This window comes from Crocodylus porosus, unplaced genomic scaffold (assembly GCF_001723895.1).
Source record: "Crocodylus porosus isolate Cpor-Errol unplaced genomic scaffold, CroPor_comp1, whole genome shotgun sequence".
In the NCBI taxonomy this organism is placed as follows: Eukaryota; Metazoa; Chordata; order Crocodylia; family Crocodylidae; genus Crocodylus; species Crocodylus porosus.
Genome location: NW_017728906.1, coordinates 78,435,928 through 78,463,711, shown reverse-complemented (window position 1 = coordinate 78,463,711; position 27,784 = coordinate 78,435,928). Strand labels below are relative to the sequence as shown.

The following is a 27,784-nucleotide window of genomic DNA, read 5'->3' as shown; positions in this document are numbered from 1 at the left end:
ATCCCCCCCTCAGCCTTCTCTTGTGGAGGCTGAACAGGTTCAGGTCCCATAGCCTCTCCTCGTAGGGCCTGCCCTGCTGTCCCCTGATCGTGTGAGTGGCCCTCCTCTGGACCCTCTCCATGTTGTCCACATCCCTCTAATTTTCTAAGATTCTATGAAAAGCTATTAAATGAAGAAGTCAACAGCCTCACAGAGGGCATATCTACATGTCTTCAATATCCAGTAGCTTATTTTAATGTGCAATAAAGCATTGTAAAAGGAAGTGTGCGTTTGCTAGTGAGCAAAATAATGCTAATATTTTAGTATGTTAATGCACTGTTTTCTAGTACTTCACAATGAAGGGTGCATTTATATCTGCATTTTAACGTGCATAAAGCATCACTATAAAACCCATATTATTTAGCCTATTTTAATGCTCATTAGCTACTGTGCATTAAGCCTCACCTAAAAACCATTTGTGTTTACAGCTGTGCTCCACAAAGGCAGGTGGGGAGGAGGAGGAAGAGGAACAGGACACATGCTTTAATTAGCGCTGTTCTGAGAGCTGTGCTAATTAAAGCATCCAGAGTGTCACATGTATCAGTATCCCTGCACTGAAAAGTGGCATAGGGACACTTCAAGCTTTAGTTAAAGTACTTCTATTTTTCAGTTCGGGGATACCAATACATGTGATGCTCAAATCTGCTGCAGCATAGAATCATAGAAGTAGGGTCGGAAGGGACCTTGTAGATCTTCAAGTCTGACCCCCCACCTGGGTGGAAGAAAAACTGGACTCAAATGAGTTCAGCCAGGTAGGCATCAAGCCTCTTCTTAAAACCCCCCAGGGTAGGAGCCAGCACCACTTCCCTTGGAAGTTAGGGCGGCTAGCATCTGGAACCAACTGCAAAGTAGTTCTTGCGGATGTCTAATCTAAATCTACTCTCTAATAACTTGTGTCCATTGTTCCTTGTCATGCCAGGGGGCACTAACGGAAACTGTCTCCCCCAAACCCTTCTGGTCCCCCCTAGTGAGTTTATACAGTCACCAGGTCCCCCCTCAGCTTTCTCTTGTGAAGGCTGAACAGGTTTAGGTCCCACAGTCTTTCATGGTAGGGTCTGCCCTGTAGTCCCTGGATCATGAGGGTGGCCTTCCTCTGAACCCTTTCAATGTTGTCCACATCCCTCCTGAAATGGGGCACACAGAACTGGACGCAGTACTCCAGCTGTGGCCTGACCAGCATCGCACAGAAGGGGAGGATCATCTCCCTGGCTCTACCTGAGATGCACTTGTGGATGCACAACAAGGTCTGGTTAGCCCTGCCAACCATGACCTCGCACTGTCGGCCCATGTTCATCTTGGAGTCAATGACTCCAAGATCCCTTTCTGCCTCCGTGCTCTCAAGAAGGGAGTTTCCCATTCTATAAGTGTGCTGCTGGTTTCTACTGCCTAAGTGCAGCACCCTGCGCTTGTCAGTATTGAAACGCATCCTGTTCATCAGCCAACTCCTGTAACCTTGCAGATCTTGTTGCGATCTTTCCCTCCCTACTAGCATGCTCACTTCACCCCAAATTTTGGTATCATCAGCAAGTTTAAACAGGTTGCTTTTCACCCCGTCGTCTGGATCGCTGATGAAGAAATGGAACAGCGCAGGTCCAAGGACCGAGCCCTAGAGGACTCCACTGCCCACTTCCCCCCAGGTCAAATATGACACATCCACCACCGCCCTCTGCGTATGACCCTTGAGCCAAATCTGCAATCCATCTGACTGTGTAGGCATCAATGCCAGTCACCTATTTTTTTTAAATGAGGATAGGGTGGGAGACAGTGTCAAAGGCCTTGCTGAAGTCTAGAAAGACTACGTTCACAGCAACACCTGCATCCATTGCCTTTGTGACCTGATCATAAAAGGCAATTAGGTTGTTTTGACATGACTTGCCCCTAATGAAACTGTGCTGGTTGCCCTTGAGCATCATCCCTGAAGCCAGCCCATCACAGATGTGCTCCTTGAGGATCTTCTCAAAGAGTTACCATGCTCCAGCAGACTCAGTTGAGTCCGCTCCAATGTGCTGTAATTACAGCACATCAGAACAGACTTTCCACACGTGTATAGGAGCATGCTCTTCAGTTAATGTGCATTTTCCTAATACCTCACAATGGAGGGTGCCTATACATTACCTGGGAGGCTGCTCCAACACGCTGGAATTCCAGTGCGTCAGAGTCAACTTGATTGAGTGTGGCAATTACCATGCTCCAGCAACCTCCTGTATCATCATCCCCATGTTTCAAAATGGTGGCAGGGGCGATTCCTCTAAACCTCACCATTTTGAAGCACAGGGACTCTGATACATGAGATGCTCTGGGCACTTTAGAACAGCTGTTGGAGCCACTGTAATTAAAGCCCGCCTGGTACTCCCAAAGCTATATATAAACACCTGGAAGTACTAAGTTTGATGCGGAGACACAGAGACCGAGTGTATCCACATTCCCTACAGGCACTTTAAAATGCCCCTCAGCTTCTCTCTGCGTAATACGTCTTTTGCCTGCTGGATCAGATGCATACAAGTCAGTCCTGAGGCCCCTCCTGTATTAAACAGCTTCCCACTGGAATGTGCACTATGTAAATACAAATAGTGCAGCCTGTGACACTGGTGTAGATAGAGCAACATACACATAGGTATATCAAAGAGCTGGCCTAATATGCCAGGGTATTTGCCAATGTTTTATTTTTGAAAGCCTCTTTTCTCATGCCATTTAGTAGTTTCCACAGCTTTTATTGTTAGAACCTGTATATGTATTAAAAATTAGTAATATGAATTAATATTTTAATGCTAAAGAGTATATAAGACTGGTTTACCTTTGAAGCTCTAAATCCATCCAGAAGTTCTAAAATTTTAGATGGGAATTTATCTGGATTTTCCATCACTCCATTCTGATTTTCCACAGGCATCATGCAATTAGGCTTGATGATATTACTGCTTCCAGGGCTGCAAACACCTCCTGAAGAGTGTGTTTTACTTCTGTCCAATTTGATAGCACCTTTATACTGTAGGGGACTTGAAGAATCATTCTCCTCATCACTTAGGTTCTCAAAAGTCTCTACAGACGGGATAGAGTCATGCTTTATATGATGTATAGTATGTTTGGGAGGTGGATAGTACAGCTCTACTAACTTTTTGCAGAAGTGATTCAGAGGAAATCCCACCACATTTAAAAAGTCTCCGTGAACGTATTCCACTAACATTCCACCAAGGGCTTGGATTCCATAGCCTCCAGCTTTGTCCCTGGCAGAAAAAAAATGCAGTCATGATAACAGTTAGAAGGAAGCCTAGCAGTAACTAACAGCATCAGTCACAGATCTCAGTTTGTAAACATGCCCTCACAAGAGAAATAGCAGAACTTTGCATAGTTTGAACCATCAAGTTAACACTAGGGATGGATTAAACCAACCTGTAAGAGGTCAAAGTTCAACATTTCAGCTTTTGAGTTGCAATAGAAATACTGTGCTCTATCACTACAGCCCCAACAGTTCAAGTACAGAAGGTATCAACATCTATCAAGCTTTTCAGCCCTGTGTAGCTCCAATGAAATCAAGGTGGCTCTTGTCCACTATCTATTCTTAATCTTTATTTAACCTAATTAAAAGTCATTTTGTAGATCTAATTTCAGTGTCCGGTGCATAGCACTTCAGATTTCAATGGGCCAAATTCTACCCATGGAAGCAGGTATGCAAGTTTCACTAGATCAAATGCACCCCTAGAAAATTCCATCAATAAAAGATCCTCTTGGCCGATACCAGTAGCCAATTATTATTAACCAACCATATTGGTCAATACCAATCCAATAACCAATACTTAGTATATTTAGCACCCTTTCTAAGTGTAGGGAAGCCGATACAGGAAACATAGCAACACTTTAGAGTGGTTCTGAGAGCAGCTCCAATTAAAGCACCACCCCTCCCCATTCATAGAGCACATGTAAAAGTGCCTGTACTAGTTGCAGCAGACAGGGCTAGCTTAGCAGTGCCTGTGACTGGCTGTGCAGAGCCCTTCAGCCCCTGGCCTATAACCCCAGCCTGGGGACAGTTGCCAGAGCTTGCCTGGCTGCTCGTAGCTGGGTGGTCTCTGGCCCAGGCTCCCTGCTCTCCTCCCTCTGCCCAGGGCAGGGCCATGTGCAGGGGTGACTGGTGCCTCCCGAATCTGGGGGGGTGAGGGGTGTCACAATTTGTAGGTGGGCCCAGGGCAGCCCGAAAGCCCCATATCCACTCCTATACTTCTGTGCCACAGCTTAGTGCCCTGCTCCCCCCCGTCCCACCATTGGCCTGCATGGCAAAAAAACTGCCCCATCCTGAAGGGTGCTGAGTCAGGGGCCAAACTCAGGGAGAGCACATGCCTACCCCCACCATGCTCCTCCTACCACTCACCTGTGGCCATGGGACTGAATGGACCCAGCCTTGGGAAAGGCAGGACTCTGCTGCACACAGCAAGGGGGAGCAGCTGCCTCGGCCGCTGGGGCACAGACCCCCGGGCACTGCAGGTTGAGTCACATTAGGGTGGGTTAGGCAGCTCAGCTCTGCCCAACCTTCCCTAGTCAAGTCTATGGCATTTGGTGCCTTTTTCAGCAGCTACCCTGACCCTAACCCCAGCCCAGTCTGTGCCGTGCCACACCAGCACTCAGCAGCTGCTCTACCCCAGCCCAGCCTGGCTCAATAGTGAGGGGATGGGGGTGTACCCGGGGTCAACCTGGCTCACAGGAGGTACCTCAACTATCCAGGGTCCCCTGCCAGAAGGCATAAGTATCAGAGAACATCTTTGGCTTCAAATGTCCAAAAAGAGCAGATAGCCAATAATGTAAGTTTCCCATTTACTGATGCCGATTTAATGTGTACCAATTCATCAGTTGCTTCTCTAGAATTTTCTCCACACAAATCCATGGTGAATTAAGCTCAGTGACAAGTTACTATAAAATGTTTTATTAAACAGCAGTCACAAAGCCTGCAGAACTCTGAAGAGTATATTACCTGGGACAAGCTTCTGCCATTTTTATACACAGTGTACTCTTTTTCCTTGAATTCAGTGCCACCTGCACAATAAATTACTATTTCATAAGACTAAAGTTGATGAACTCTAGCACTTAAGTTTGAGCAAGATAGGCTCCTGACATTTCACAATATTCTCTTTCCAAATTGTCCACTCGCCAACAATTACTGGAACAGTAAGAAATCAGTAAACTAAAGGAGTCAGCCTCACTGGAATTGTGATATTCCACACAGACCATGGGATCATCTGTCCTTCATATGGTTTCTAGACATCTTTAAAAAAAGACAGTATTTAAAAAGAGTTTTGTTGACTATATGAACATTTGTACAGTACTTTGAAGATAAAGTGTTTTCTGTAGGACTGTTATTTAAATACTAATATTAATGACTAGTATTAACATTAAAACTTATTTTAAAAGGAAATAACGCAACACTTCTGAAAAGTGTATTGTGCAAAGACATTACACTGTGGCAAAATGCAAGTGTTACACTGACCGCCTACACCAGTAATACTGTTATGCCAGAACAGATGCAATAAATCATACAACATGACCATGAGAATACCCTTCTCTGCTTCTATAATTTTAGACTCATCACCAGGGATCCTGGTTTTCTCCAATAAAAAAACCCAAACAAACAAACACCCCCCCTCCCCCCAATTTCCAGGTTAAAGTAGTAACCCCAAATCCACATTTTTTCCCCTGTGATCAAAATGAAACGCCTCTATATATGCATTTCATTTTGATCATGGAAAAATATGGATTTGGGGTTACTTTTTTCTTTTAACCAAAAAATTGGGGATTTTTTTTTTTAATTAGACAAAGCCAGGATCCCTGCTAATCATCTCCCACTATAAAAACTATTGATTCAAACATTCGATTAATAGTGCTCACAGTTCACACCTGCTGCAGTGCCTCAGCACTTTCTTGTACAGAACTGCATGCAATGCCACAATATCACCTAAACAGAAACTGCGTTCAAAAGATGAGAGGTCACGTGGTTAAAACATGACTTTTGGTTAAACTCCCTCCCACTCATTTCCTAAATAACTCCTCCAGTGCTAAATTTTAAGTAACTGGTAAATATTTATACTTTCTAGCTTTGATAGTGAAAGACTTGCACCTCACCGACATTTGAAACTAGATGCAGTTACTGATATGTGGCTAATCATAAGCATTTTTTCCTCATTTAAGGTCAGAGGCAGCATATTATAACAGTTCAACTCTATTAGATCCTGCAACCAATAAAATGCCCTCAAGGCCCTGGTTTTCTGAAAAACAAAATGTCTTTTTGTTTTGTGTTTAATCCAGTATACAAGTATCAGTGCTGTCAACAAAATACTCTTTACTGACTGCCCCCTAGATCACTATTGAAAAATGTAACCCGTGATCTAAGTCACTATTTTCCTACAGGCAAACCAAAGGAGACAGGATTTACATTTCATAAAAATATTTCTAAAGCTGTCTGAGAAATATGGTAGAAAATACTCTTTTTGTCATTTGTTCAACTAGTAAATCTTGCCCCCTTAAAACTGTTAGTTCCAATGTACTCCAACTGCTTAGCAAAGGGCAAGTGGGCAGGACAATCTCTCTGCTACATTGGCCACTGCAAAAGGCTATAGTGGACAAGCCAGATGGTAGGATAATGTACTACCTGTCTCAGTCTGACTGAGACGTTTTAGTTTTTGAGCAGACACAATATTAGACTCCAGAATCCCTACAAGTTAAAGTTAGGTTCAGAATTAACTGTGGTTTGAAGTGGGTACAATTCCCCCGATTTCCATAAAGCTGTCCTTAAGCCTACACTCCTTGGGAAGACAGGCTAAAAACCTAAAGCTCTCTCTTGCCAAATCTGCACTATGAATTTTAATTACACACAGGGTTTGAAGAGTCTGCTTGCCTACACTAGAGGCAAACAGGAAATGTTTTCTGGAGATAACACACATGATGGGAGGAGACCCAGGTCATTTCCGTAGAAACTCAGTTTCATTACAGGAATTACTTATAACAGTTCCAGCACTTGTACAGCAACATCTCAGAGTTTTCCTAAGGCGCAGCACAATCTCACAAGATTTGACTGTCACCATTCAAAAGTCACAGACCACAAGTCATTAGCCTACACCCTGCAAGCTGTACCCAGCCCAGGGAGCCATTTGATCCAACCTGCAGACACGGGGTTTTGGCAGCAGGAGCTTTCTCTGTGTTGCCACAGGGAGAAACGACACTGGTGGCTGGGTCCTAGTGACCATCTCTTCCAAGTGCTCATATTATTTTGCATGCATTTAATAGGTTGCCATCTTTAATTTCTCCAACACAAAACCAGAGATCAGGCTTCTACTCCTTTCCATTACACAGTTTGAAGCTGGACTGGCTTGTGCTAGAGGGAGAAGTAGAAGAGATGCTATGAGCTTCTGACCTATCAAAGCACTCTTGGACACTGGGTAGTAGCAGAGACAACCATGCTGAAGATGTGTTCACTTGCTCTTTCAGAGGCATAACCATAACATGCATTTCTCATGACATGCCTGATATTCTAGCTAAAATTGCCAAGAATTTGCCCCTCAAGGTCACAGTTTAATCAGCTGTATAGGCAGGGGAGATTAAATCAAAGTTTCCAAAAGCATACTTCAAATTTCTATTCTAATCTGTACTCTACAAAATGTATTCCTCCCACTCTTAGGCAGCTTAAGTGACCACGCATTCTTTGCAACAGACTGCTAATGCCTTAGGTTTCTTCCCCCACCCAGGAATGAATATGCTCCTGCCCAAACTTAAATGTTCTGGTTTCAATAGAATTTACATTGGTTCTTTTCACTCTAATAAATATTTATTAATTAATTTTGTAGTCAGTTGCTTAAAGCAAGGTTAATGAAACATGAAAGTTGATTTTAATGCAAGGTGACTTACGGAGTCAAGTCTTCAGGCCCAGATGAGCCATGTTTATTGAACCACCCTACGGAACTATCATAAACTAGGTGAAAGCCACCTTTAACTTTCAGAACTGGAGTCGGCTGGAAACCAGGTCTGCTCCAGGTGCTATAAACTGCCAGACAGACAGACAGTTGGACACACCCATTCACCCGAAGCATGTCTCCTGTAGCAGAAGAATCCGGCAACTGTGGGCATAGAGCTGGCAGAAATGCATTTCCGATGCCTTTACATGTCAAGAACAGTTGAAAAGAAATAGAACTGAACTGAAAAGTCAGATCCACGGCTAGTCATAAGAAAGTTTAATTGATTAAAATAACTAAAGTCAAAACAGTGGACAGCATGATCAATGATATGGGGAACAGCTACATATAAATGCCATACCTCTCACTTGGACATGCAGGGCAAGTTAAGCTTGGCGCTTAGCTTATTTACCCCTAGCAACATTTGTTATTTATTTATTTATTTAAGTGCAAGATGGCATACGATTGTTCTCTGTAAATACATGAGGAAAGGGGAAGACTTAAGCTAGCATGCAATACTAGTGCAAGGACAAATGGGTCTAAGTTGGCAGTGATGAGAAATATTTTTGAAAATTCAAGGAAGTTCAACTATCAGAGTTTAGAAATGGTACAGCAGTAAGAGTAAAAAGAAAGCTACCTAATTAGTGGTAAGATGGAGACTGATCAATGTACAGAGGAGATTGTATGCCATGACTATATGAATGAGCAAGGAATTGGATTTAGTGCCTTACAGTTAGAGAGAAAGAGTTGGGCTAGGTCTTGTGGGAAACCAGAAAGAAAAAAAAAAATCTTACAGCATCCTCACGCTGCTAAGGGATTCTATACCATCAAGTACCAAGCATTTCAGTGGACATGGTCTACACATGTAACTGATGCAAAGCAATAAACTCTGGTGCTTTTTGCACCAGTTTACTGCTCCTGAGCACCATGTCTTGATGTGCACCTGGGACCACAGCACACCAAGCTGGACTGAACAGCCCCAGTTCACAGGAGACCCTAGGAGTCAGCCTGCCAGTCCAGGGCTGTTCCGACTGGCTGAACATACTAGAGAGAGGCTGGCTGGGGCACAAGGGTGCTCCAGTGTGGGGCTAGCTAACAGGTAGCATGCCCCACTCCACACTGAAGTATCCTCATGCCCCAGCCAGCTCTATCAGCATCTACAAGCATGTGGCTGTGCACTAAAGAATGCTGCTGCAGGATAGTACTTGTAAATACAAGTACTACCCTTCAGTGGAGCTAATCAGTTTCCTGCAGCCTAACAGGGCTGCACATGTAAGTGTTGAGACTTTACTGGACAACTAATTAGAAAACACTGCAATAAACATCTCATGTAGATGTGCCCTGTGAGATGTTTCACACTTTCAAGACCCATTCTAGTAATGAACAAGTTTCACTCCAAAAGACATGACAGAAGCAAGCATATAGCCAGTTAGCATTGAGTGTTCCAGTTATGCATCCCCTGACAGAACTCTTAAAGGAGACAAAACACTTTCTGACTTGCACTTGTTAGTAGAGAGCATGAAAACAAGCCAGGTTCTATTCTGTAGCGATTGTCTAGGTCAGTACTGACAACAGAATTAGGATCCATAGAGAGCTAGAAAAAAGTGCTTGCTTAAACTCAGTGTGATAAGACTTGAATTTAACCCCTTAGGTAGAAGACTTGAAGGGACTGTACTAAAATTAGTGCATCCATCTTCTATGTTTAGATTTTAGACTGGTAACACCTGCAAAATGTTACTATTTGCCCGCCCAGTCTAGTGGTCTCATTTGGTATTAAGACCCCTGTGGACAATTATCTAGATGACCAGAATCAACACTACAGATGGCACTTTTTATTTGCAGAGGGACTGAGGGTTAAGTGAGGCTAGAGGCTGAGAAACCCTTCCAAGCCTAGGAAGCAGTCCATTTACTAGAATATAGAAGAGGTAAAGCCCAAACTATATGTAGTGAGCCCACTCAACAATCAGAAATTTGGCTGATGCACAGACAGTTGATAAACTTTGGGCAGATCTCAATACTGTTTTATTACCAACTCCAAAGCTGAGTTGGTCCAATCAACTTGCAGGTTATTAGTGATATACAGTTCTCCAACAACAGTAAAGGGACAAGCCCTAATCATGTGTAAGCAGCCAAGTATAATCTGGTGCCACACTAATTGGTGTCCATGTTTAAGTGGCGAGTGCCTTCTAATGTTGAAATCAATGGGATTTGGGCAGTTTACATGGCTCATACTGAACAGTGGTTGGACTGTTTAGGTGAGTTTGCTGTGTTACTGCATGTCAACTATATCTTGTAAGCAGAAAACTTCAGCCTTTTAAGGGACCTGACAAATGTTACATTTATGGTGCAATTAATGGATTAATCTCACCATATATTGTAATGCATCATGGATTCAGCCAATTTATGGCACAATAAAAATGGAACACTTTTGTAGCTGGTTTTGACTGCACTTTAAAAATTGAAGGTGTAGCACGGGCCAGACGTGTGACTGCCCAATTTCTAGTCCTGATTTCTGAGCTGAGCATTGGGATTGAGGACTGGGTCTCAGGGTTCAGGACATAGTTGTTCCCTGCCTGAGGACAGGGTTTGGTCAGGAGACCTGAACCACAAGCCAGGGCTGCCCTGTGCCCAATCCTAACTTGACACTCAGAGCTGTGTCCAGGCAAGCAATCGAGCATGGCTATGTAGTGTGTGGCACCACAGACCCACCTGCAGTACCACAAACACACCACACATTCAGGTGTTCCCTGAACTGCAAGATGCAGTGTGGGAGGTTCTTTTGTTTGCCTGTTTGATCCTGGGGTCAAAACACATGCAAAAAAGAAAAGAAAAAAAATTATTTACTTATTTAATAGGGAAGCAATGCATGCCACTCAAAACCAGAGCCTGGCCGGCTGTAGCGACACTTCAGCTGCAAGCCAGGCTCCAAGCAGAAGGATTGCCATGGTTGCAGCTGCCCAAGGCCCCCAGGACCCAGCTAAGGCTGCTGGGGCAAGCACAGATGCCGATTTCAGCCTACCCTACTCTGTGTGGGGTAACTTCCTGCACACCAGATAGGTGTTCCCCAGGGACAAATAGCAGCACAAGGTGTGCTGCTGCTTCTTGTCCCCCGGAAAACAAATGTCTACGTTTATGTGGGTATGGCTGAGATGAGCATCAGGACTAAGTACAGGGCAGCTTTGCATTCTGGGACACAATTGCCTCCTACCAATTGCTGGCTTAAGCTGGGAATAGCCCCAGGTCTAAAAACCTGAGGCTGGGGAGAGGCACTTGAATTTTGGGTACCCTGGGTTTTAAACAGTTGGGCTGCACACACGCAAGGCTGCCCACATGTCTCTTAGACCCAGGACTGGCCCCTGCCTGACCTTGTAGCTCAGCTGAGCATTGGGACAGGGCATAAGACAGTCCTAAGGTTCGAGACAAAGCTGTACCCTGCCCAGTCCCTAGACTGATCCCAGGGACAGTAGCTGGATGTGGAGCAGTGGCGGGCATCATCGCATGCAAGCTTCCCCTGTTCCCCATGTCCAGCCAGGCAGGCTGTGCCTGTGCAGCCAACATGTACCCCTGGTTGACAACCCATTATAGACCATCTCTGCAGCTGTTCCAGTTTGGGTTCACCTGTTCTGAACATTGCTGGCCAGAATTGTACACAGTATCATCTCACCAGTGCCTTGTACAATGGTATAATACTTCTATGTCTGTATTGGAAATCCCTTGACTGCTGAAGCCAAGATTGCTTTTTGCCCATCATGGCTACACCACATTAGTAGTCTACTAATACTGCCTGATATTGCTTCCCCCCCATCATTTCCAAAATGACAAAATTCAGTTTATAGCAGATTATTTTAATCTAAATATACAACTTCAGACTATTAATAGCTATAAAATTTGGATAAAATTTATGTGGTAAATTTCTGTTTCCATAACATCCTTTCCATTAAGCATTGTTGCTTCCATGTTCTACACTACTGTCCATACTGAAGACTGGGGGAAAAGTCCTCTTTTAGTTTTTTAATCATATGCAGATGATTTAAATCTCAACCCCCCCCCCCCCTTCTGTTACACTTGTTTCCTTGGGCCCTTGTTATGTATATAGTTGAAAAGGAGTGTTGCTACTCATTTTAAATATTCTTGCAAAAAAGCAAAAAACTCAACTTCCAGCTATTACCACTCCCATAACTATACCTGCTGACTGCTAAGGTAGGATACAGACATTCAGTTTCTGGAAGAAGTTACCACTATTCTGGTAGAATCCACAAGTCTGCATCCATTCAAGCTTTTTTTTACTAGAGCAAAAAATGGAAGTGCCAGGAAAACAATACCACAACAACAAAACAACAACAAGGTAGAAGTAGAAGACTACCTTGCACACTTTCCTCTGGGTTAACTCCTCCTGGGGACCAGGAGAAAATGGAGCTAGGGGAAAGGCTACTATCCCTTGCAGAATGCATGGGAGGCAACTACTCCCACCCCTCCCATAGACCAAGAGAAGGGAAGAACAGCTTGTAAGCTGCTCCCCATCCAATTCTTACTCTCAGGTTCCCAATTCTTACTCTCAGGCCTTTACCCTGCTGCTCCATTCCCCTGGGAATGAGGGGACTGAAACAGCTTATACCTTTCCTCAAACTGCAGTGATTCTGGTCTCAGAAAGGTGCAAGGAGTAAGGGAGAAGGCGTGATTGCAGGCTGAATGCCTGTTTTGTTGCTCCCAACAAATGAATTTCTAGAGGTAGAAATTTCCACCACTCAAAGTGAATGCTTACAAGCAGCCTAAGATGTAGTTCTCTTTGTTAATGGAGTCCTTCTCATCCATTTTTGTAAGTTCTCTGCTTATACCCAATACCATTTCTGAGCCAATTATCCAAGCAATTAGTTCTGGAGCTCTTTTCCACAATATTGTTTTCTTTGCTCGAGATACACATTCCAGTTTTCGCACATTTGACTTGAAAGAATTAAGCCATCTCCCCTTGCAAATATTTGGGCTGTTTAGTCTTGCCAACTTCAATAACTAGCTCATTTAAATTTTTCTTGAATTAGTTTCTTTATAGAAGAATCTATCATGGAACGTTACAGCTGTCCCTGCCCACTAAAAGCAAGTCTACAGACAGACCGCATCACCTCTAGTTGTTTCAGTTACTTTTTGATGCGATTCAGTTCCACTGAATTTAATAATATATCATTTTTACTTCCCAATATCTTCAATGGCATTAGGCCCTTACACTGGTAAGCAACTCTGTAAGAAGATAATTAGCTAATGTCCATCATGTACATGCATTTCTGTAATATACAAAATACAAATTGGCTTATTGCAGAATATTACAGTATTTAACTGTGCTGTCTATTGCCTGAATTTTCAAATGAAGGGAGTATTGAAAGTGTTCCTAGAAGTCTTGGGGAGAAAAAAAATTATCGTTAACAATTTTTAAACTGGGAACTCCTGTACTAGTAAAATACTGAGAACAATATCCACATCACTTGCTTCACACAGAGCATCAGCTACTGTATAGAGCTATGACCAATTTCTTCAGAACACATGGCAAAGTGCTTCTATACAATTGAGTCTCAGAGCCCTCTAAGGCCTTAATTCAAGTCAATGCTGCTGGCTTCCACAAAACTACTTACATTGGTTCTCCACTGTGAATGTATTCCCATAAAAGCTCCTCAGATAAGTCAGCAAATTTAACTTTTGTCTCTTCATAGAAATCGGTGACTTCAGTCTCTAGACGATTATCTAAAACGTTAAAAACAAAAATTTGATAGAAATTAGAATAAAAATGATAAAACAGGCAGTGTTTTATCTTTAGCCTATACTGTACCAGTCACTGTTTACCTGACCAAAAAAATAAAAATTGAACTATTCCCTTTAAGAGACATTATATATATATGTTGATGTTCCTAGAATTAATGGGAACAAGTAGGGAGAAGGGAGGGAGATAAGTGGACCTATGCGAGTCAAAAAAAAAAAGTCAAAATGAGTAGAACTCTACCACCTCTTTTTCTGCAGGTTCACCTCACAGCATCTCTCTACCCAGAGAAGTCATTATTTGTCAAAATCTGGATAGTAGTAGCTTCTTCCTAAATGGGATGCTTGCAGAATTAATTCTGTTCTTGCATAACTATTGGTCAACTGCTGACATTGACAGCACATCTCACTTGAGCAAAGTCACATTTATGGCACATGTCCAACACCAAGTAAAAGAAATACAGGTTTCCCCTTGCTTTATATGGTATATGCATTCCTGGAAAACTGTGCACAACTCAAATTCACATAAAGGGAACCCACTTTACTATGTAACAAATAGGGATATGTTCCAAGACATCGACTGTACTGACCCCTAGACCCATTTCTACCACTTTTACAAGATAATTTTGGTGCTCTCCAACAGCAGACAGTGCCCACTGCTTGTGTGTACCATCATAATGGGGATGGCAACTACAGAATCACACATCACAGACCACAAGCAAGGAGTACGGATCCATGCAGGAGATTATTGTGGTCCCTGTCACTCTCACAATGCCCCACACAAAGTAGCCATCTGCAGGTTTCCACCACACTGATTGCATAACAGTGAATTTACCTCACATAATGAATGTTGGTATCAAGAGGGTGATCACATGAGAGCAAATTCGCACATAACAAACCTGCATAAAGCAAGGGAAACCTGTACAGCAACCACCCTCTAACACCATAGATGTCATCAAAGACCCATTATATCCAAGAGGGTGCTACATAACTGCAGCTGCATGCATATGCATACAACAGCTGCATAAAAGCAAATCTGATCCAGAAGTCCCCACTGACCAATTGCTTCCTTTTAAAATGTAACATCCTCTCTCCCCTTTTTAAACCTTGCCTCAGGCTGGTTTCTAGAGCTGGATGGGGCAGGGGGAGGCTGTTTTGTTTTTTGTCTGAGACAGCCTACAAGTTTCACATATACTGGTATCAAACCAGGTTCTTATTTCTTAAGGCATGTTGATTTCCTTCCCTTCCCCTACCACATCAATATCTTCTTTTCATTTGCAGTGCAGAACTCCAGCTAGCATTCTGATAGCAGCAGAAGTTGCTCAGGCAAAATATGCAAGAGATCTGCAGCACAAGTCATAGTGAGGAATTTTATCTAAGGCTATAATGAGTAATGAAAAGTTTAAGAACATTTCCCATACAGCAAACCTTGTTTGTTTGTAACCATCTGGTTAAAATAAATAGTGTGCACGTGTAAGTATATATTGTTGATAATATATGAACAGAATATACATTTATAAAAATCTGACTGCTGTTTAAAGATAACAATTCAGTAACTAGGTTTCCAATGACCCACGAACTGAAAAACTACATGCTGTAAAAAGATCTTGTCAGCTGTAGTATTTTGGGAAGTATATTCATTTGAGTACACAATATTTTAAATTACATTCTACTGTGACTTAAAAATTCATATGTTTAGCAGACTCTAATGTAATGCCCTCAATACTACAGGACTAGTCTTCCTTACATAGACAGTTATTACTAGCATTTTATACGGTTTGTATTAATCCCCTCAAAGTTTTTGGTCTGTTGTTAGACAGGGCTCTTGCCTACATCCGCACATTATATTCATAAGAGTATGGGCCTACTGACAAACTTTTGTTTTCAAAGATTAAAAAGCAACCCCCCCACCCCAAAAAAAAAAAAGCCCCAAAGCCACCACATCCATTCTAGGGAATGAAGCTTCCATAAGTGTTATACAGAATCTATAAAAACAGAGAAAAAGATCTGGTCAAAATTCAGCAATCTGATCCTCATAAAGGGAGTTTCACTAGCGAACGACCTTCTCAGTTTTTAGACCGAGTTGTAACCAAGGTGGGGGAGGAGAGGAAATCAAGCCATGGAATAATACAACACAGAACAGTTTAAAAATAGAATCCCTTATTGGTCAGATTTTTTTTGTGATGTTAAACAGATTTACTGTGATGTTAAACACAAAATGGTCCAACTCAAGTCTTACAGAATTAATGTCTTAATACACTGCCTTTTATTTAATCCAGCACCCAAGGAGATTTATTTAAAAAAGGACTACTATTAAAAAGAAAACTATTAACAAAGGAAACCTGTTTCTACTAATCTCTTTCTACCATTTAAGTATTGAAAACACTAGATAATCTTCATGTTATGTCTACTCTACGGAACCACAATTCTCAAAATAAGCCAAACAAACACAAACAAGAAATTAACTATGGGCCAGATTCTACCGCCTCTCACATGTTCTACAGGATCATACTCCCAAGTCTAATCCAATACCCAGAATAGCGAAAAAATATTCTTGTACATTTAGCACCACTGAAGTGACTACTGTGCCTCATACTCCTTGGATGAAGGCTGTGCAAGATGTACAAAGTGTTAGCAATAAAAACCTAGGATTCTGGACTAGCCCAGGGAATGATACAACACCTTGTTCGATGAGTGACAAAAAGATTTTAAATACTCGTAGTAAATCAAGCCAAGTTAAGTGAGCCTAAACAAAATCAAAGTCCAGTAATTAGCTATAAAGTGATGAATTCTCAAACAGGTGACAAAGAGGCAGTCTGTTTCTCTTCAACTTCTCAAGTCAGTCGGGCTCTTCGGCAACTGGTGTCAGAGACTTCTCACTCTTGAAGCGCATGAGCTGTTTTACTGCCTTTTTATACCCTTAGTTTAGCATCCTCAAAGCATTCTTTAGTTGTGTAAATCAAGAGCGTCCCAAGCAGTAATTGACAGGAAAAGCCTGCTCATTACTGTTATCAGGAATTTTTAATTTGAATGAGTTAACCTCTTCTTACCGAAGAAGGTATCCAATTTGAAACATCAAGAAACTGATTAACAGCCAGGAAAACCATTCTAAAAATCAGGAGGAGACATTACATAATGGAAAGTGTCTCTTCCTGCACATAAACATGAGTTAGTCGCAAAAGAAATATTTACCATACTAATTAATCAAGGATAGATATTTCATATGGTTACACACCAGACAACCAAGAGTCTGCTTGAAATCATTCTGAATATAGCAAGATAAGCTGGAAGAGATACTTCATTATTCCTTCTTAGATGGCCTAGCCATGAACTTGCATCCTTCTGCGTAATGCAGTTAGCATTACTATTCTGTATTTTAACTTTTAGTAGGCCCAAGCTTAGCATGAGTTCCGGAGTCAGTCATTATAAAGTTTGTGTTTTAGTGGGGCTGTTTATTTAATCAACTGACAAGGGGAGCAGAAATAGACCCTCTACCAAAAGACTCTAACCTCCTATTTAGGCTATGGATGCGTATAAAATACTTGGACTTTTATAAAGTGCATCTCTACTCTGTAATTACCTTTACTGTTGCAATGAACAATAGCCACTCCTGTAAAGACACTGTGTTCCTTCCCACTCAGCCTATAAAAAAGGAAAAAAAAAAAAAAAAAGAAAATTACAATTCAGACAATAACTTTATGAAATCTGTCATTTGCAAAAAGTCTTAATAATACAAAGATGCATTACTTATACCAAAGTCGGTTGCCCAGTGAAATAAGCAAGGCCTGGAAAACTACAAACAGCGCTATGATTTCCTATATATAATATACAGGGCTTGGATTTATACTTCTTTCACCCCTCAAAGTGATAAAAAGGCAAACCCCCCCAAAAACAACAAACCCCCCCCCCCACTATGGAAGGTTTTTAGAAACTACCAAATCCAACACACAGGTTATGTCCCCATGAGTAGGAACACGCATCTCCCCAGCGACAAGCAGTGGCACCCGAGTTGCCCCCAGCAGTCTTACCTAGGGTCCTGGGGGCCTCCCATGACTGCAGCAATCTGGGCACCCAGAGCCCAGCTGGCAGCCAGATCATAGTTCTGTCTGTCCAGGCTCTGGTTTTGGGTGGTGCACACTGCAGCCACACACACCATCCTGCTCTTTTTCCGGCATGGGTTTTTTAAATACCAGGAATTCCCAGTATCCAGTTTTGCCACTGCTACAAATATGAAGAATGGCAAACAAGCAATCACAAGCACCATGTGCATTTCACAGTGCCTCAAAAGGCTTTGAGGCGTCACACGTTCCTGCTTGTGGGGATGCGCCTAGTGTCCCAAAGGGATAAATGCCTGCTGGCTCTTCAGGGGTTAGATAGCTGGTGATGTCAGCATTTACAACGCCAGAAGAGATGCAGCCATCCGACAAAATAGAAAAAAACCCCACATTATAATTTCTGTAACCAGATACCAACACCTAGGTTATACAGCCTTTTTTCGTGCCAAGTAGTACATGAGCGAGTATTCGCATATATTTCAAATCAGCCTAATGACATGGCAGGTTACCGCTAAAAAAAAGAGTCAGTAATCTATTTGTAGGGGACCCCAGAACCTCACACTTCTCCCAATGTACTGTCTCTTGTACCAAGAAACAGACTGAGGTTGCCCTGGAATAACTCTTTACCCCAAAAAGCCTCTATTCCACTGCCCTTATACTAGACTCCACAGCTACAGTAAGGACTCTGACAGCTCTAGCTTGTGAAAGAAATGTTAGGTCCCCCTTTGCATATAAAGAGCTAGTGTGAATCATCTGAAACTCTCTACTGACTGCTTATGGAAAGAGTAGACAGAAGAACAGAAGGATTTATTACATAGAAGAAAAAAGTTATCCAAGGAATATCTCTGGAATTCAGCTAGTGATTCCGCCAGCACTGGCTCCTGGAACCCCTGAACCTCAAAGCCTGGGATCAAAAAGCCCATGATTCTCTCCTACTAGACAGTAAAGAGCCTCCAGGATAGCCCCTAACATTATACTAGTTGCTTATGGAGTCAGAAGCCTCCAGAACGGTCTTGTCTTTGAGACGTCTGGTATTCCTCTGCTAGTGATGGCACATCTCCCTCAGCTGCCTTTCATATGGGGGAGTTGATTTTCCCATTACAGGTAGGCAACACCGAGTGCCAATTCAGTAATGTCTCCTGCTTGTATCCAGGAGGAGCAATCACCTTTAAATATACATCCCTAAGTTCCTCAGCTAAACCACCTCCAAAACTATGAAGACGTACATAAACCACACAACAATCTACATGGTGATAGGTGATGTAAATGGATACAACCCAACATATTCTTTCCAACAAGAACATGCATGCCATAGCTGTACAACAAAATATTTGTGAAACCCCATGGACCCCCAAAACATAACTGGGACACAAATATCTTTACTCATTGTTAGGGGCAATGCTTTTAAATTAGGCTCGAGTTGGTGGCAGGGCAGCGTGCAAAGCCAAACTTGCTGTTTTATAGCAAAAGGATTTTATTCTCCAGAACAAGCGATGGATGTTTCTCAGGGAACGCTGAGCTTATACTTACACAACTGCTAATAAACTTAACAAGCAGCTGATCATTTTTGCTTTTTATCTATGAAGTGTAGCCATAACGTATATTAATAATGCAATATTAGAAAAACAAATATGGAATACCTTAAAATGATCTTTGACACAATTATTAAAAAAAATAAAAAAAAATTCAACTAAAATATTACACTGAGTGGTGTTAAAGTCAATGGGATTACTTGAGAAATGAAGTATTACTCCATGTAAGAAAATCTGCAACTGGCCCTTTAAGAGTCTGTATGACTGATCATGATGATTAGTTTACACAAACCAAACAAGAATTTGTATTAATAATACTGACAGAATATTAACCCTAGAAGGGATTAACTGGAAAAAAAAAAAGTTTCAGGTATACTGAATGGATATCTATGTTTTTTAAAAGACCATTTGTGGTGATAGTAATGCAAATCAGAGGTAATCCAATTCTGAAATTCTCTTTTGTAATACGATTATGGGTTTTTTGTAAAATAGAACATTGATATAATAAAGTTACATAAACCATAACTGTCTCACTATTGACAAGCAGCATGGAAGTGTTAGATGTTTGTTATGGTATATTTTGTGCAGAATTGCAAGTCCTCCAAAATAGAAGGACACCAAGTTATCATGCAAGGCAAAGTAGTTTTCTTCAGATAAAGTACAAATCTAAGTTCTCCTTTAAAGCATCAGAACAGGATAAACAAGCCAACATTAGAGAGATCAAATAAGAACTACTGTATTAGCCTATCACAGCTTCCAGGACTGTGTAATTAGAGCTTAAAAATGGCAGTGGCGGCCTTAGAGTTGCTGGGGCCCTGGGCAAGTCATTTGGGACCCCTTAGAGGCTTTAGTTCTGATGACCTACAAGCAAGTCAGGCATTAGCCGCAAAATTTTGGGGCCCCCGGCAGTCGCACAGTTTTCCCTCCTCTAAGGCCGCCACTAAAAAAAATGGCAACAAACTTTAAAGAAACAGCTTGTAAATGCAAGAAAGAGAGGCTCCAAAATGGAGAGTATGGCATCATTAAAACTTAAGGGATCAAAAAAGTGTTCCACAAAGAGGAATGGAGGCCCAAGATTACTGGAAAGATTCCAAAAATTGATAAGAAGGTATAACAAGGTAAGCAAAAAAGGAAAAAAAAAAAAGTTTTTCTCTTGCCTAAAGTACAATAAAAAAAATAAAATAAAATTTGCCGATATACAGAAGAATACAAATAAACAAGTTCCTGATTAGCTTTCTCCAAATTCCTCACAAACACCAACTCTGTATGCAAGAGAAAGCAAGGGTCCAATAACTAAACATCTGCTTCATTTTAAGAGGTTATAATAGATTAGGAAAACAGTAAAGATAGGAAGAAACTACATTAGTTAACTTTATAGTTGAGATGTCAAAAGGTCAGTTAGAAGAGTCAAAATAATGATCACTATATACACACACACACACACCATAAAAAAAACTCAAAAAACCTCCTTTAACATATTAATACTTTGTGATAATGCAAGTGGTAAGTTTTACATACCTGCATGTATGAGTTTAGAGAATCTGCACATCTACAACCACTTTTCAAAGCATTATTTTGAATAGCCTGACTTGTTTAACAGCCTACTGAAAGCTACAAACCTTGACAGCATCCTGTATGCATCTTGTTTATCAATTGGTTTCTCCAGAATGTGTTCATCAACAGTCTGAAATGGAAAGACAAAAAGTTCTGCCTCTCTGCTGAAACTGCTTAAACAGGTTTCATTCCATGGCATTACCTGGCCCCCTAAGCAATATCAGCCAACTAAAGACCTGTCAACAAACCTTGGAGAAGCAAGCCCCCCCCGACCCTCCTCCTTTTTTGAAAATATAAAGTGGATATCAGTCCAAGCTTTCTTTCCTTCCTTTGGCAGTTAGATCTGTAAAGGTAAGAGGATAATTTAGCCTCTACTAATATTGTCCTCCCTCCTGAGGCTACCAGTAAAAGAGAAAGTGCCACTTAAATGGCACTGCTAAATAGCCACCACAGGACACTGAGCATCATTCTCATTTCCCGATGTACACACAGTCTCATAACCAAGTGCCTCTCCCCAAATACAGAGCTCAGTGTGAATTATGGAATAAAAGTCTCAATAAAATCCAGGTGGGGACCTACTGTCTGTCACTTGGTATTAGAAAGTATACAAGAGAAATAATGTAAGACTGGAGGGGAAGGGGTGGGGGGAGAAAAATTGAGTCGAGTCATTCAAGTGCACCACAAATGAGAAAAAAAGAACAAAACAGAATTCTTACCACAATAGTGTCTGCTCCTATGACAATATCTGGAGTTCTAAGGTGTTTCTAGAAAGGCAGAGAGAATATTTCTAAAAAAAGACTGTAAATCCACAGTGGAAAAAACTGTTAAAGATACTGATTCATATTACCATCCATGAGAAGAACCGGTGGTTTACTCTCCCACATTATTTAGAGATGTGCAAGCACTAGTCTATGGAGGAGGTCTGGACAGGTGTAACCAAGACCAGCATTTTACCTACAGGAAGTTATTGGTAAGAAGTACATAAAGCAAAGTGCTCAATTTGATCCGCAGGGTTCATGTGGAGTTTCAGGATGGGCAGTAGAAAAATCAAATAGTTTTTCCCGTAAGCCAAGTAGACTGCAAGTCACTAAGAGATTAAATTTGGGGTCTCCGCAATTCCAGTCATGTTTGAGACCAGAATTGCCGATTTGGTACATATTACTAGCACAGTGCTCAGTCACTCAAGTTTAAATACAAAAAACTCACAGAGGTCTGGAGCTATAGGTTCCTCCCCACCCTTTCTTTTTTCCCTTTCTTGAACTGCAAGCTGTTTTTGCAGTCCAGTTTTGTTTTGCTTTCCTATACTTTATTTTTGTTAATTCAAATACTTGCCCTACAATTTGCCAGATTAAAGCTAAAATATAGCTAGGACTTGCATTTACTTATTTGAGATGGAGACAACTCTATATACAATATACTGTTTAAAGCAGCTTGCTTTCATATAATGAAGAGGATCTAGTCTAACTATTAAAGTAGAAATAAAGAATGTATCTGCTAGGAAGAACACAGCCAAGTCTGGAAAACAGTAACTATGGTTTAATATAAAAGCAGCAGTAGTATCTTTTAAATTTTGCAAGTTTTAACTGGAAAAATTTTGCAATTACAAGTCTACTATCTGCTAACACAGCACACAACCTAAAAAAAACAAAACAAAAAAACCAGACATAAACAAGTACTATTTGAGTAACCATTTACCATGGAGCTATTGCAATATTTGCTCTGAGAAGCCATTTAATTTGGCAACAGGGTTTATTTGAAGTTTTCAGCATCCCCAAGTTGACCCCGCACAGAGGGTCAGTGAGCCATTATTCCTATCTTCCAGGATAAAGGTCATGAAGGATATGTTGGCAAGTCCAACAGGATATGACGTTCTATAATCAGGTTTTTCAATTAGCTGGACTTCAGACTAGGTCATGGCACAGAAATAGCCATACTTGCTGGCTGAGCATATTACAGGGTAATGGATCAAATCAAGTATCCATAGCAATACTATCCCAGGCTGTTGTTGCCTTCACTATGAACTTTACAGAGGGACAGACAAGATGCCTTTGCTCACGTTGTTAGGAGAGAGAGCAAATGTTAGTTTTCCCCCTTCATTTATGAAGGCTTAGACTGCTCACTCTTGTTACATCTCTTATTCAATGATATTTCAAGATGCTGAGGAACTAGGTATATTGTCAACATGTCTTCGGTGGGACCTAAATGAAACTGCATCTCTAATCAAGTACCTGAAAAAGACCAGCACACAATCTGCTGATTTTAAAACTTAAACCAATTGGTTGTAGGCTCTTGAAAAGAATGGACAATTACACCTCTGCAAAAACAGCAGCAGACACTCTACAAGCTGAAGGCTTTGCACTGCCTCCTGCCAAGACTAATCCATTTCAGCTGGTAACTGTCAGCAACAACATGCAGGAAAAATATCAGTCCACCTTAAAATGAGTCAAGTGTGCTTTGAAATGAATTTATCGATGCATTCAGTTTAATAATAGCTACAACACCCACCTACCTCACAAAAGTTGATTACTGAAATAAATGACTTACTACATGCATTCTATTTGCCACTTCAAGTGCCTTCTGCTTTGCTGTTTCTATTGCATACTTATAAGGGGTTGCAAAAGATGACTTCTCAAGCGTCTCTTTAAACCATGATGGAACCACCTCAAATCGGAGGCCCTACATGATAGGAAGTAAAAATAGAGCAGTGAGCCTCACTCCAGTATATTAGAGGGAACCTGCAAAAGCAAGAAATTAAATGAGTGAAATAAATATGGTTTTTGCTTGGTTTTGTTGTTAAGTAGTACTTAATCAAGAAGTATTAATAGTAAGATAGAGGTGCATAGAAGCTAAAATAAATTTACCTGAGAAATATTACAGAAAGCTTTCTGGTTTACCATGTTAAAAGGTCAACTACAGATTGCAAGCATCTTTAAAAATACAGATAATTTTTTAAACTTATATTACTACTAGTTTTTCTTTATTACTACAAATCTACTGAGAATTTCACAGTCCAATACAAACATTGTAAGTTTTACTCTTTAAGTCAGTATAAGGGTTTATTTTTCCTTATTTTATAAGCTATGTCCATTGTGTCAGCAATACTCAGTAACCTGTTGTAAATTAAAATTTTCAATAAGCAAACAGCTCCATATAAAAGTGAAGAAATACAATCCAGGAAAGCATTCAGCTTTTACATTTGGTATGCATGCAGTCTTTTTACTTCCATCACCTATTCATTTAAGCACGTACAAAAAAAAAAAAAAAAAACCTGTTCTGGTAGGATCTTCTGACATCTTCCTGTATAAGATTTGTGTTCTTTCCAATTAAATTATATTGGTTTTATGGCCTTTAATGAGCATTTCTTTAGCCTCATGTGTTTATTTGTGCAAAAGGTTTTTTTTATAGTTTTATAGTACATCCTTTAATGGAAACGGGAATCCAAAATATAGAAGCAGACATTCATAACTAGATCACATACATGTAGCTTTATCACAGCAACCTTGCTTCACAGGTTTCTTCCTTGAGTCTGTAGCTTTGAGGCAAGACTTGATCTTGTTTTACTAGTGACTTCAGTAGGAGCAAGACTGCACTCAAGAGACTTAAATCACTGTATGCAACAGTTCTTTCACTACTTCAGTTCACCCATTTCTTCCTAACTTGCTCTCATATCCCTCTTCATCCCCATGTATCATGTACATTCCAGCATTTCTTCCACCAAGTATACTAATAATGAGCCATCTTGATTAGATGAGATACATGCGTTTGGAAACTGCTATATTCATGTAACCTCCCTAACTCAAGGTCTTCCCAATGAGTTTCTATTTGTTCCATTTACACCATTTACACCACAAAGGCTGCTGCTTCAGAGTGTGTTTTTCTAAGTACTATGCACTTTGAGACTACTTAAAAAAAAAAAAAAAGTAATATAAAAACTGTGGTGGATTGTCTTTCTTGATTATTACTTCACCTGAAGTCCCATTCATTTTCAGGTGATCCCCAGAGGCAATAAGAGTATCTTTAGCACCATAGGCATGAATCCTTAACACACTGAAGAATCATTAGCCACTATACCCTATTAATTATAGGAGTATTGTTTCAACAAGTCTGGGACTTGTCACTGCTGGAATAATTACTGCTGCAAAGTAGTGCAAGACTATGTGACTGGTCCTTTCATTCATTTATGTATTTTGCTGTATTACCCAAAGGTTAATAAGTGTATGGGATACATTATCAAATAGACAGCAAAGAACAAAACAAGGCTAGAGAGAGAAACTCAGTTCTAGAGAATAGATGATTGAGGGACAGGGGCATAACCCCCCCAAAAAACAACCACATTAAAAACACACCTTCCCCCCAAAAGGAAGGAGGAAAAGCATACGTTTATTGGAAGTGTTGACATATGCACTCCTAAAAATAGAAACATTAATTGCTGGTAGGCAAAAGTAAAACCAGACCATCTCACAGGTTACAGCAGCAATCATGATGTGCTCACCAGGATGCCCAATAGGTTCAAATATAAAAAATGAGAGCAAGTACTACAGCACTGTATAACGTAAAGAGGGTTCCCCCTCACCCCAGCCCTGAGATTCCAACCCACAGCAATACAAAACTAGTTTACTGGGCCACATCTTCAAGTGCAAAGAATCATAAATCTACCCATTAACACTGACTAACGTCCAGTCAGTCATTACCACCGATTATGGACCTGGCATCTTATTTTCTACCTTCACACATTTCACTGACTACAGGTTATACGGGTGACTGGCTCAGAAGATCTCTCCCCCCTCTGGCCTGGCAGCTCAGATCAAGACTGTCCTGCTGATAACCCACCTGCTCCCTTGACCCAACAAGCTCCATATGTTGCACTTTGGGCCCAAGAACCCCAGATCTGCACAATTCCCAGAGCTTCCTTCCTTATAGGATCAAAGAGTGGGATAGCTGGCAAGGACCTCCAGGAGGTCATCTAAATTCTACTCCACACCCCTGCCTGAGGCAGGATCATCCCTATCCAAACCATCCTATATAGATCAATAATCAAAACACCTTAAAAAACTACAATCAACCCTGAAACAACACCACAAGACAGTGACATAACCAGCCACAGGTAAAAGCAAGAAGAACACAGCATCCTGCTTCTGTAAAAGGTTGTCAAGAGATCTCAGGTGAAGAGCTACTCCCTGGCTATAGAGTCAAAAAGCCCTCACAGCCCTTACCACTCTGACCACAGGGTAAAATACCTTCCTGACCCCAAATATGACAACCAGCCTGACCCTAAGCAGAGGGGCAAGACCCTCAAGCCAGGAACTTGCAGCTTTACATCCCAGCAGGAGCACTGGGACACCCAAGGGCAGATTCGCGAGGGGGGGGGGGGGGCCGCAATGTACTTGCACCTCCCTCCAATTCCCGCTCCACCCAAAGTTTAAAACCTGTCAAAGACAGCAGCATTTCTAGACCGATAGAGCCGAGGAAACTACGTAACCTCATGCCTCATAACCGTCTACCTGATAGCTTCTAAACTCTTCCACAAGTATTAGACTACCATATTTCCAGAATCAAAAAAAAAGAGGACATCAGAAGGGGGGGAGGGGAGGGAGCTGGCACTTTGCCCACTGCACCCAGTCGGAGGCATTCAAGCTGCTTGGGCCCAGGAAAAGTGGAGGCAAAGCAAAAAAACACTGGACGTTTGTCCACATTATAAAAACCCTCCCAGACATGAGGAGAGGGGCACAAAAAAAGAGGATGTGCCCTGGAAAGCCTGGACATATGGTAATCCTAGCCGTTAAGGACCCTTTCTCCCATTTCAGCATCTGGGTGTATGCCTAGTCAAGCTAGTCTGTCTTTTGCAACTCTGCTGTCTGCCAACCTCTCCTGGCCACACAACTCTTATTTCACACCCCTGCAGACTGTTTGCAAGGCATCCCAATGAAGGCAGAATAGCTGTGGCTTCCATGCAAAACCCAGCAATACACCGCCATTCCCAAAGCTTCTAGCTTCTTTTTAACTGGAGAAAGATACGTGTTGCACTAGGGCCTTGTCACACATGAGTTTTGGGCAGCTCCCGGAGCTCTTCACCCCTGGACAGCCTTGCACCTGGATGTGGGGAACTGGGCTGAAGTCCTTGTTGCGCGGCTCGAAGCGACACCACTCCCGGGCAGGCTTTGCTCGGACCCGGGGTCCCTAACTCGTGTTGCTGGGCTAGAGCAGGCCGCAGCTTAGTGCGTTTCTCAACCCCAGAAGTAGGCCGCAAGCACATACACGAAAGGGTCAGGAACCAACTTTGAAAACGGATCCTCCTTTAAAGGAGAACAACGTGAAGGGGGGGTGCCAGCTAAAGGACAGGGGGCACTCACCACGCTGCAGAGGATCTCCTGCCGGCGCGGAGAGGCGCTGGCCAGCACCACCCGCTTGCTGCCCAGCTTCCCTAGCACCGGCTTCAGCGCCATGCCCGCCAACAGACCAAGGTAAGCGGCGCGGGGGCAGGACGCGTTTATACGGCGCCGAGCGGAGTCACCCACGCTGCGGCTGCCCCGCCCCGGGCTCCAGAGACGCCAGACTGCCCGCATGCGCATGCGCTCTGCAGACGTGCGCACGCTCGCTGCCCGCCTGCACACGCGCCGAACATATTTACGCACGCTCCCTGCCTGCATTCGTACTCACACGCACGCTGTCCGCCTTCACCGCCCGATGCTCCTCCGCCCATAATCACGTCTACATACAGACACAGCCGTATATTCACACACAGCAGCGCGCCCTGCCCGTGCTCTCACACCCATATTCGTATATCGCCAGCGCAAGCGCTGCCTGCGCTCGCACACATTGCCCGTGTTCATTAGACCACTGGTTTAAACTCGAGCACTCCCCGTTCAGAAAATGCCGGCTCGTAGTTTTCCTTTCTTTTTTTTTTTAGTTACAGAAAAATAATAAAGTAATTGATTCT

At 42.0% G+C, this 27,784-nt stretch overlaps 1 protein-coding gene across 3 annotated transcripts in view; it reads right to left on the bottom strand.

Annotated features, from left to right (window-relative positions):
• The window catches only part of ASMTL (acetylserotonin O-methyltransferase-like), a 57,031-nt gene extending 29,646 nt beyond the window's left edge, over positions 1–27,385 (bottom strand). The window contains exons 1-7 of one of the 3 annotated variants that reach the window (XM_019529395.1): positions 27,198–27,385; positions 23,392–23,523; positions 21,564–21,611; positions 20,913–20,977; positions 17,287–17,348; positions 13,586–13,694; positions 2,834–3,260 (exon numbers count right to left, since the gene is read on the bottom strand). In XM_019529395.1, coding sequence (XP_019384940.1) covers positions 2,834–3,260; positions 13,586–13,694; positions 17,287–17,348; positions 20,913–20,977; positions 21,564–21,611; positions 23,392–23,523; positions 27,198–27,290 — 936 coding nt within the window. In that variant the 5' untranslated portion in view covers positions 27,291–27,385. Of the gene's footprint in view, positions 1–2,833; positions 3,261–13,585; positions 13,695–17,286; positions 17,349–20,912; positions 20,978–21,563; positions 21,612–23,391; positions 23,524–25,301; positions 25,359–27,197 lie in introns of those variants that run through there. The other 2 variants (XM_019529396.1, XM_019529397.1) reach the window with 2 other exon arrangements.
• Positions 27,386–27,784: the final 399 nt, after the last annotated feature.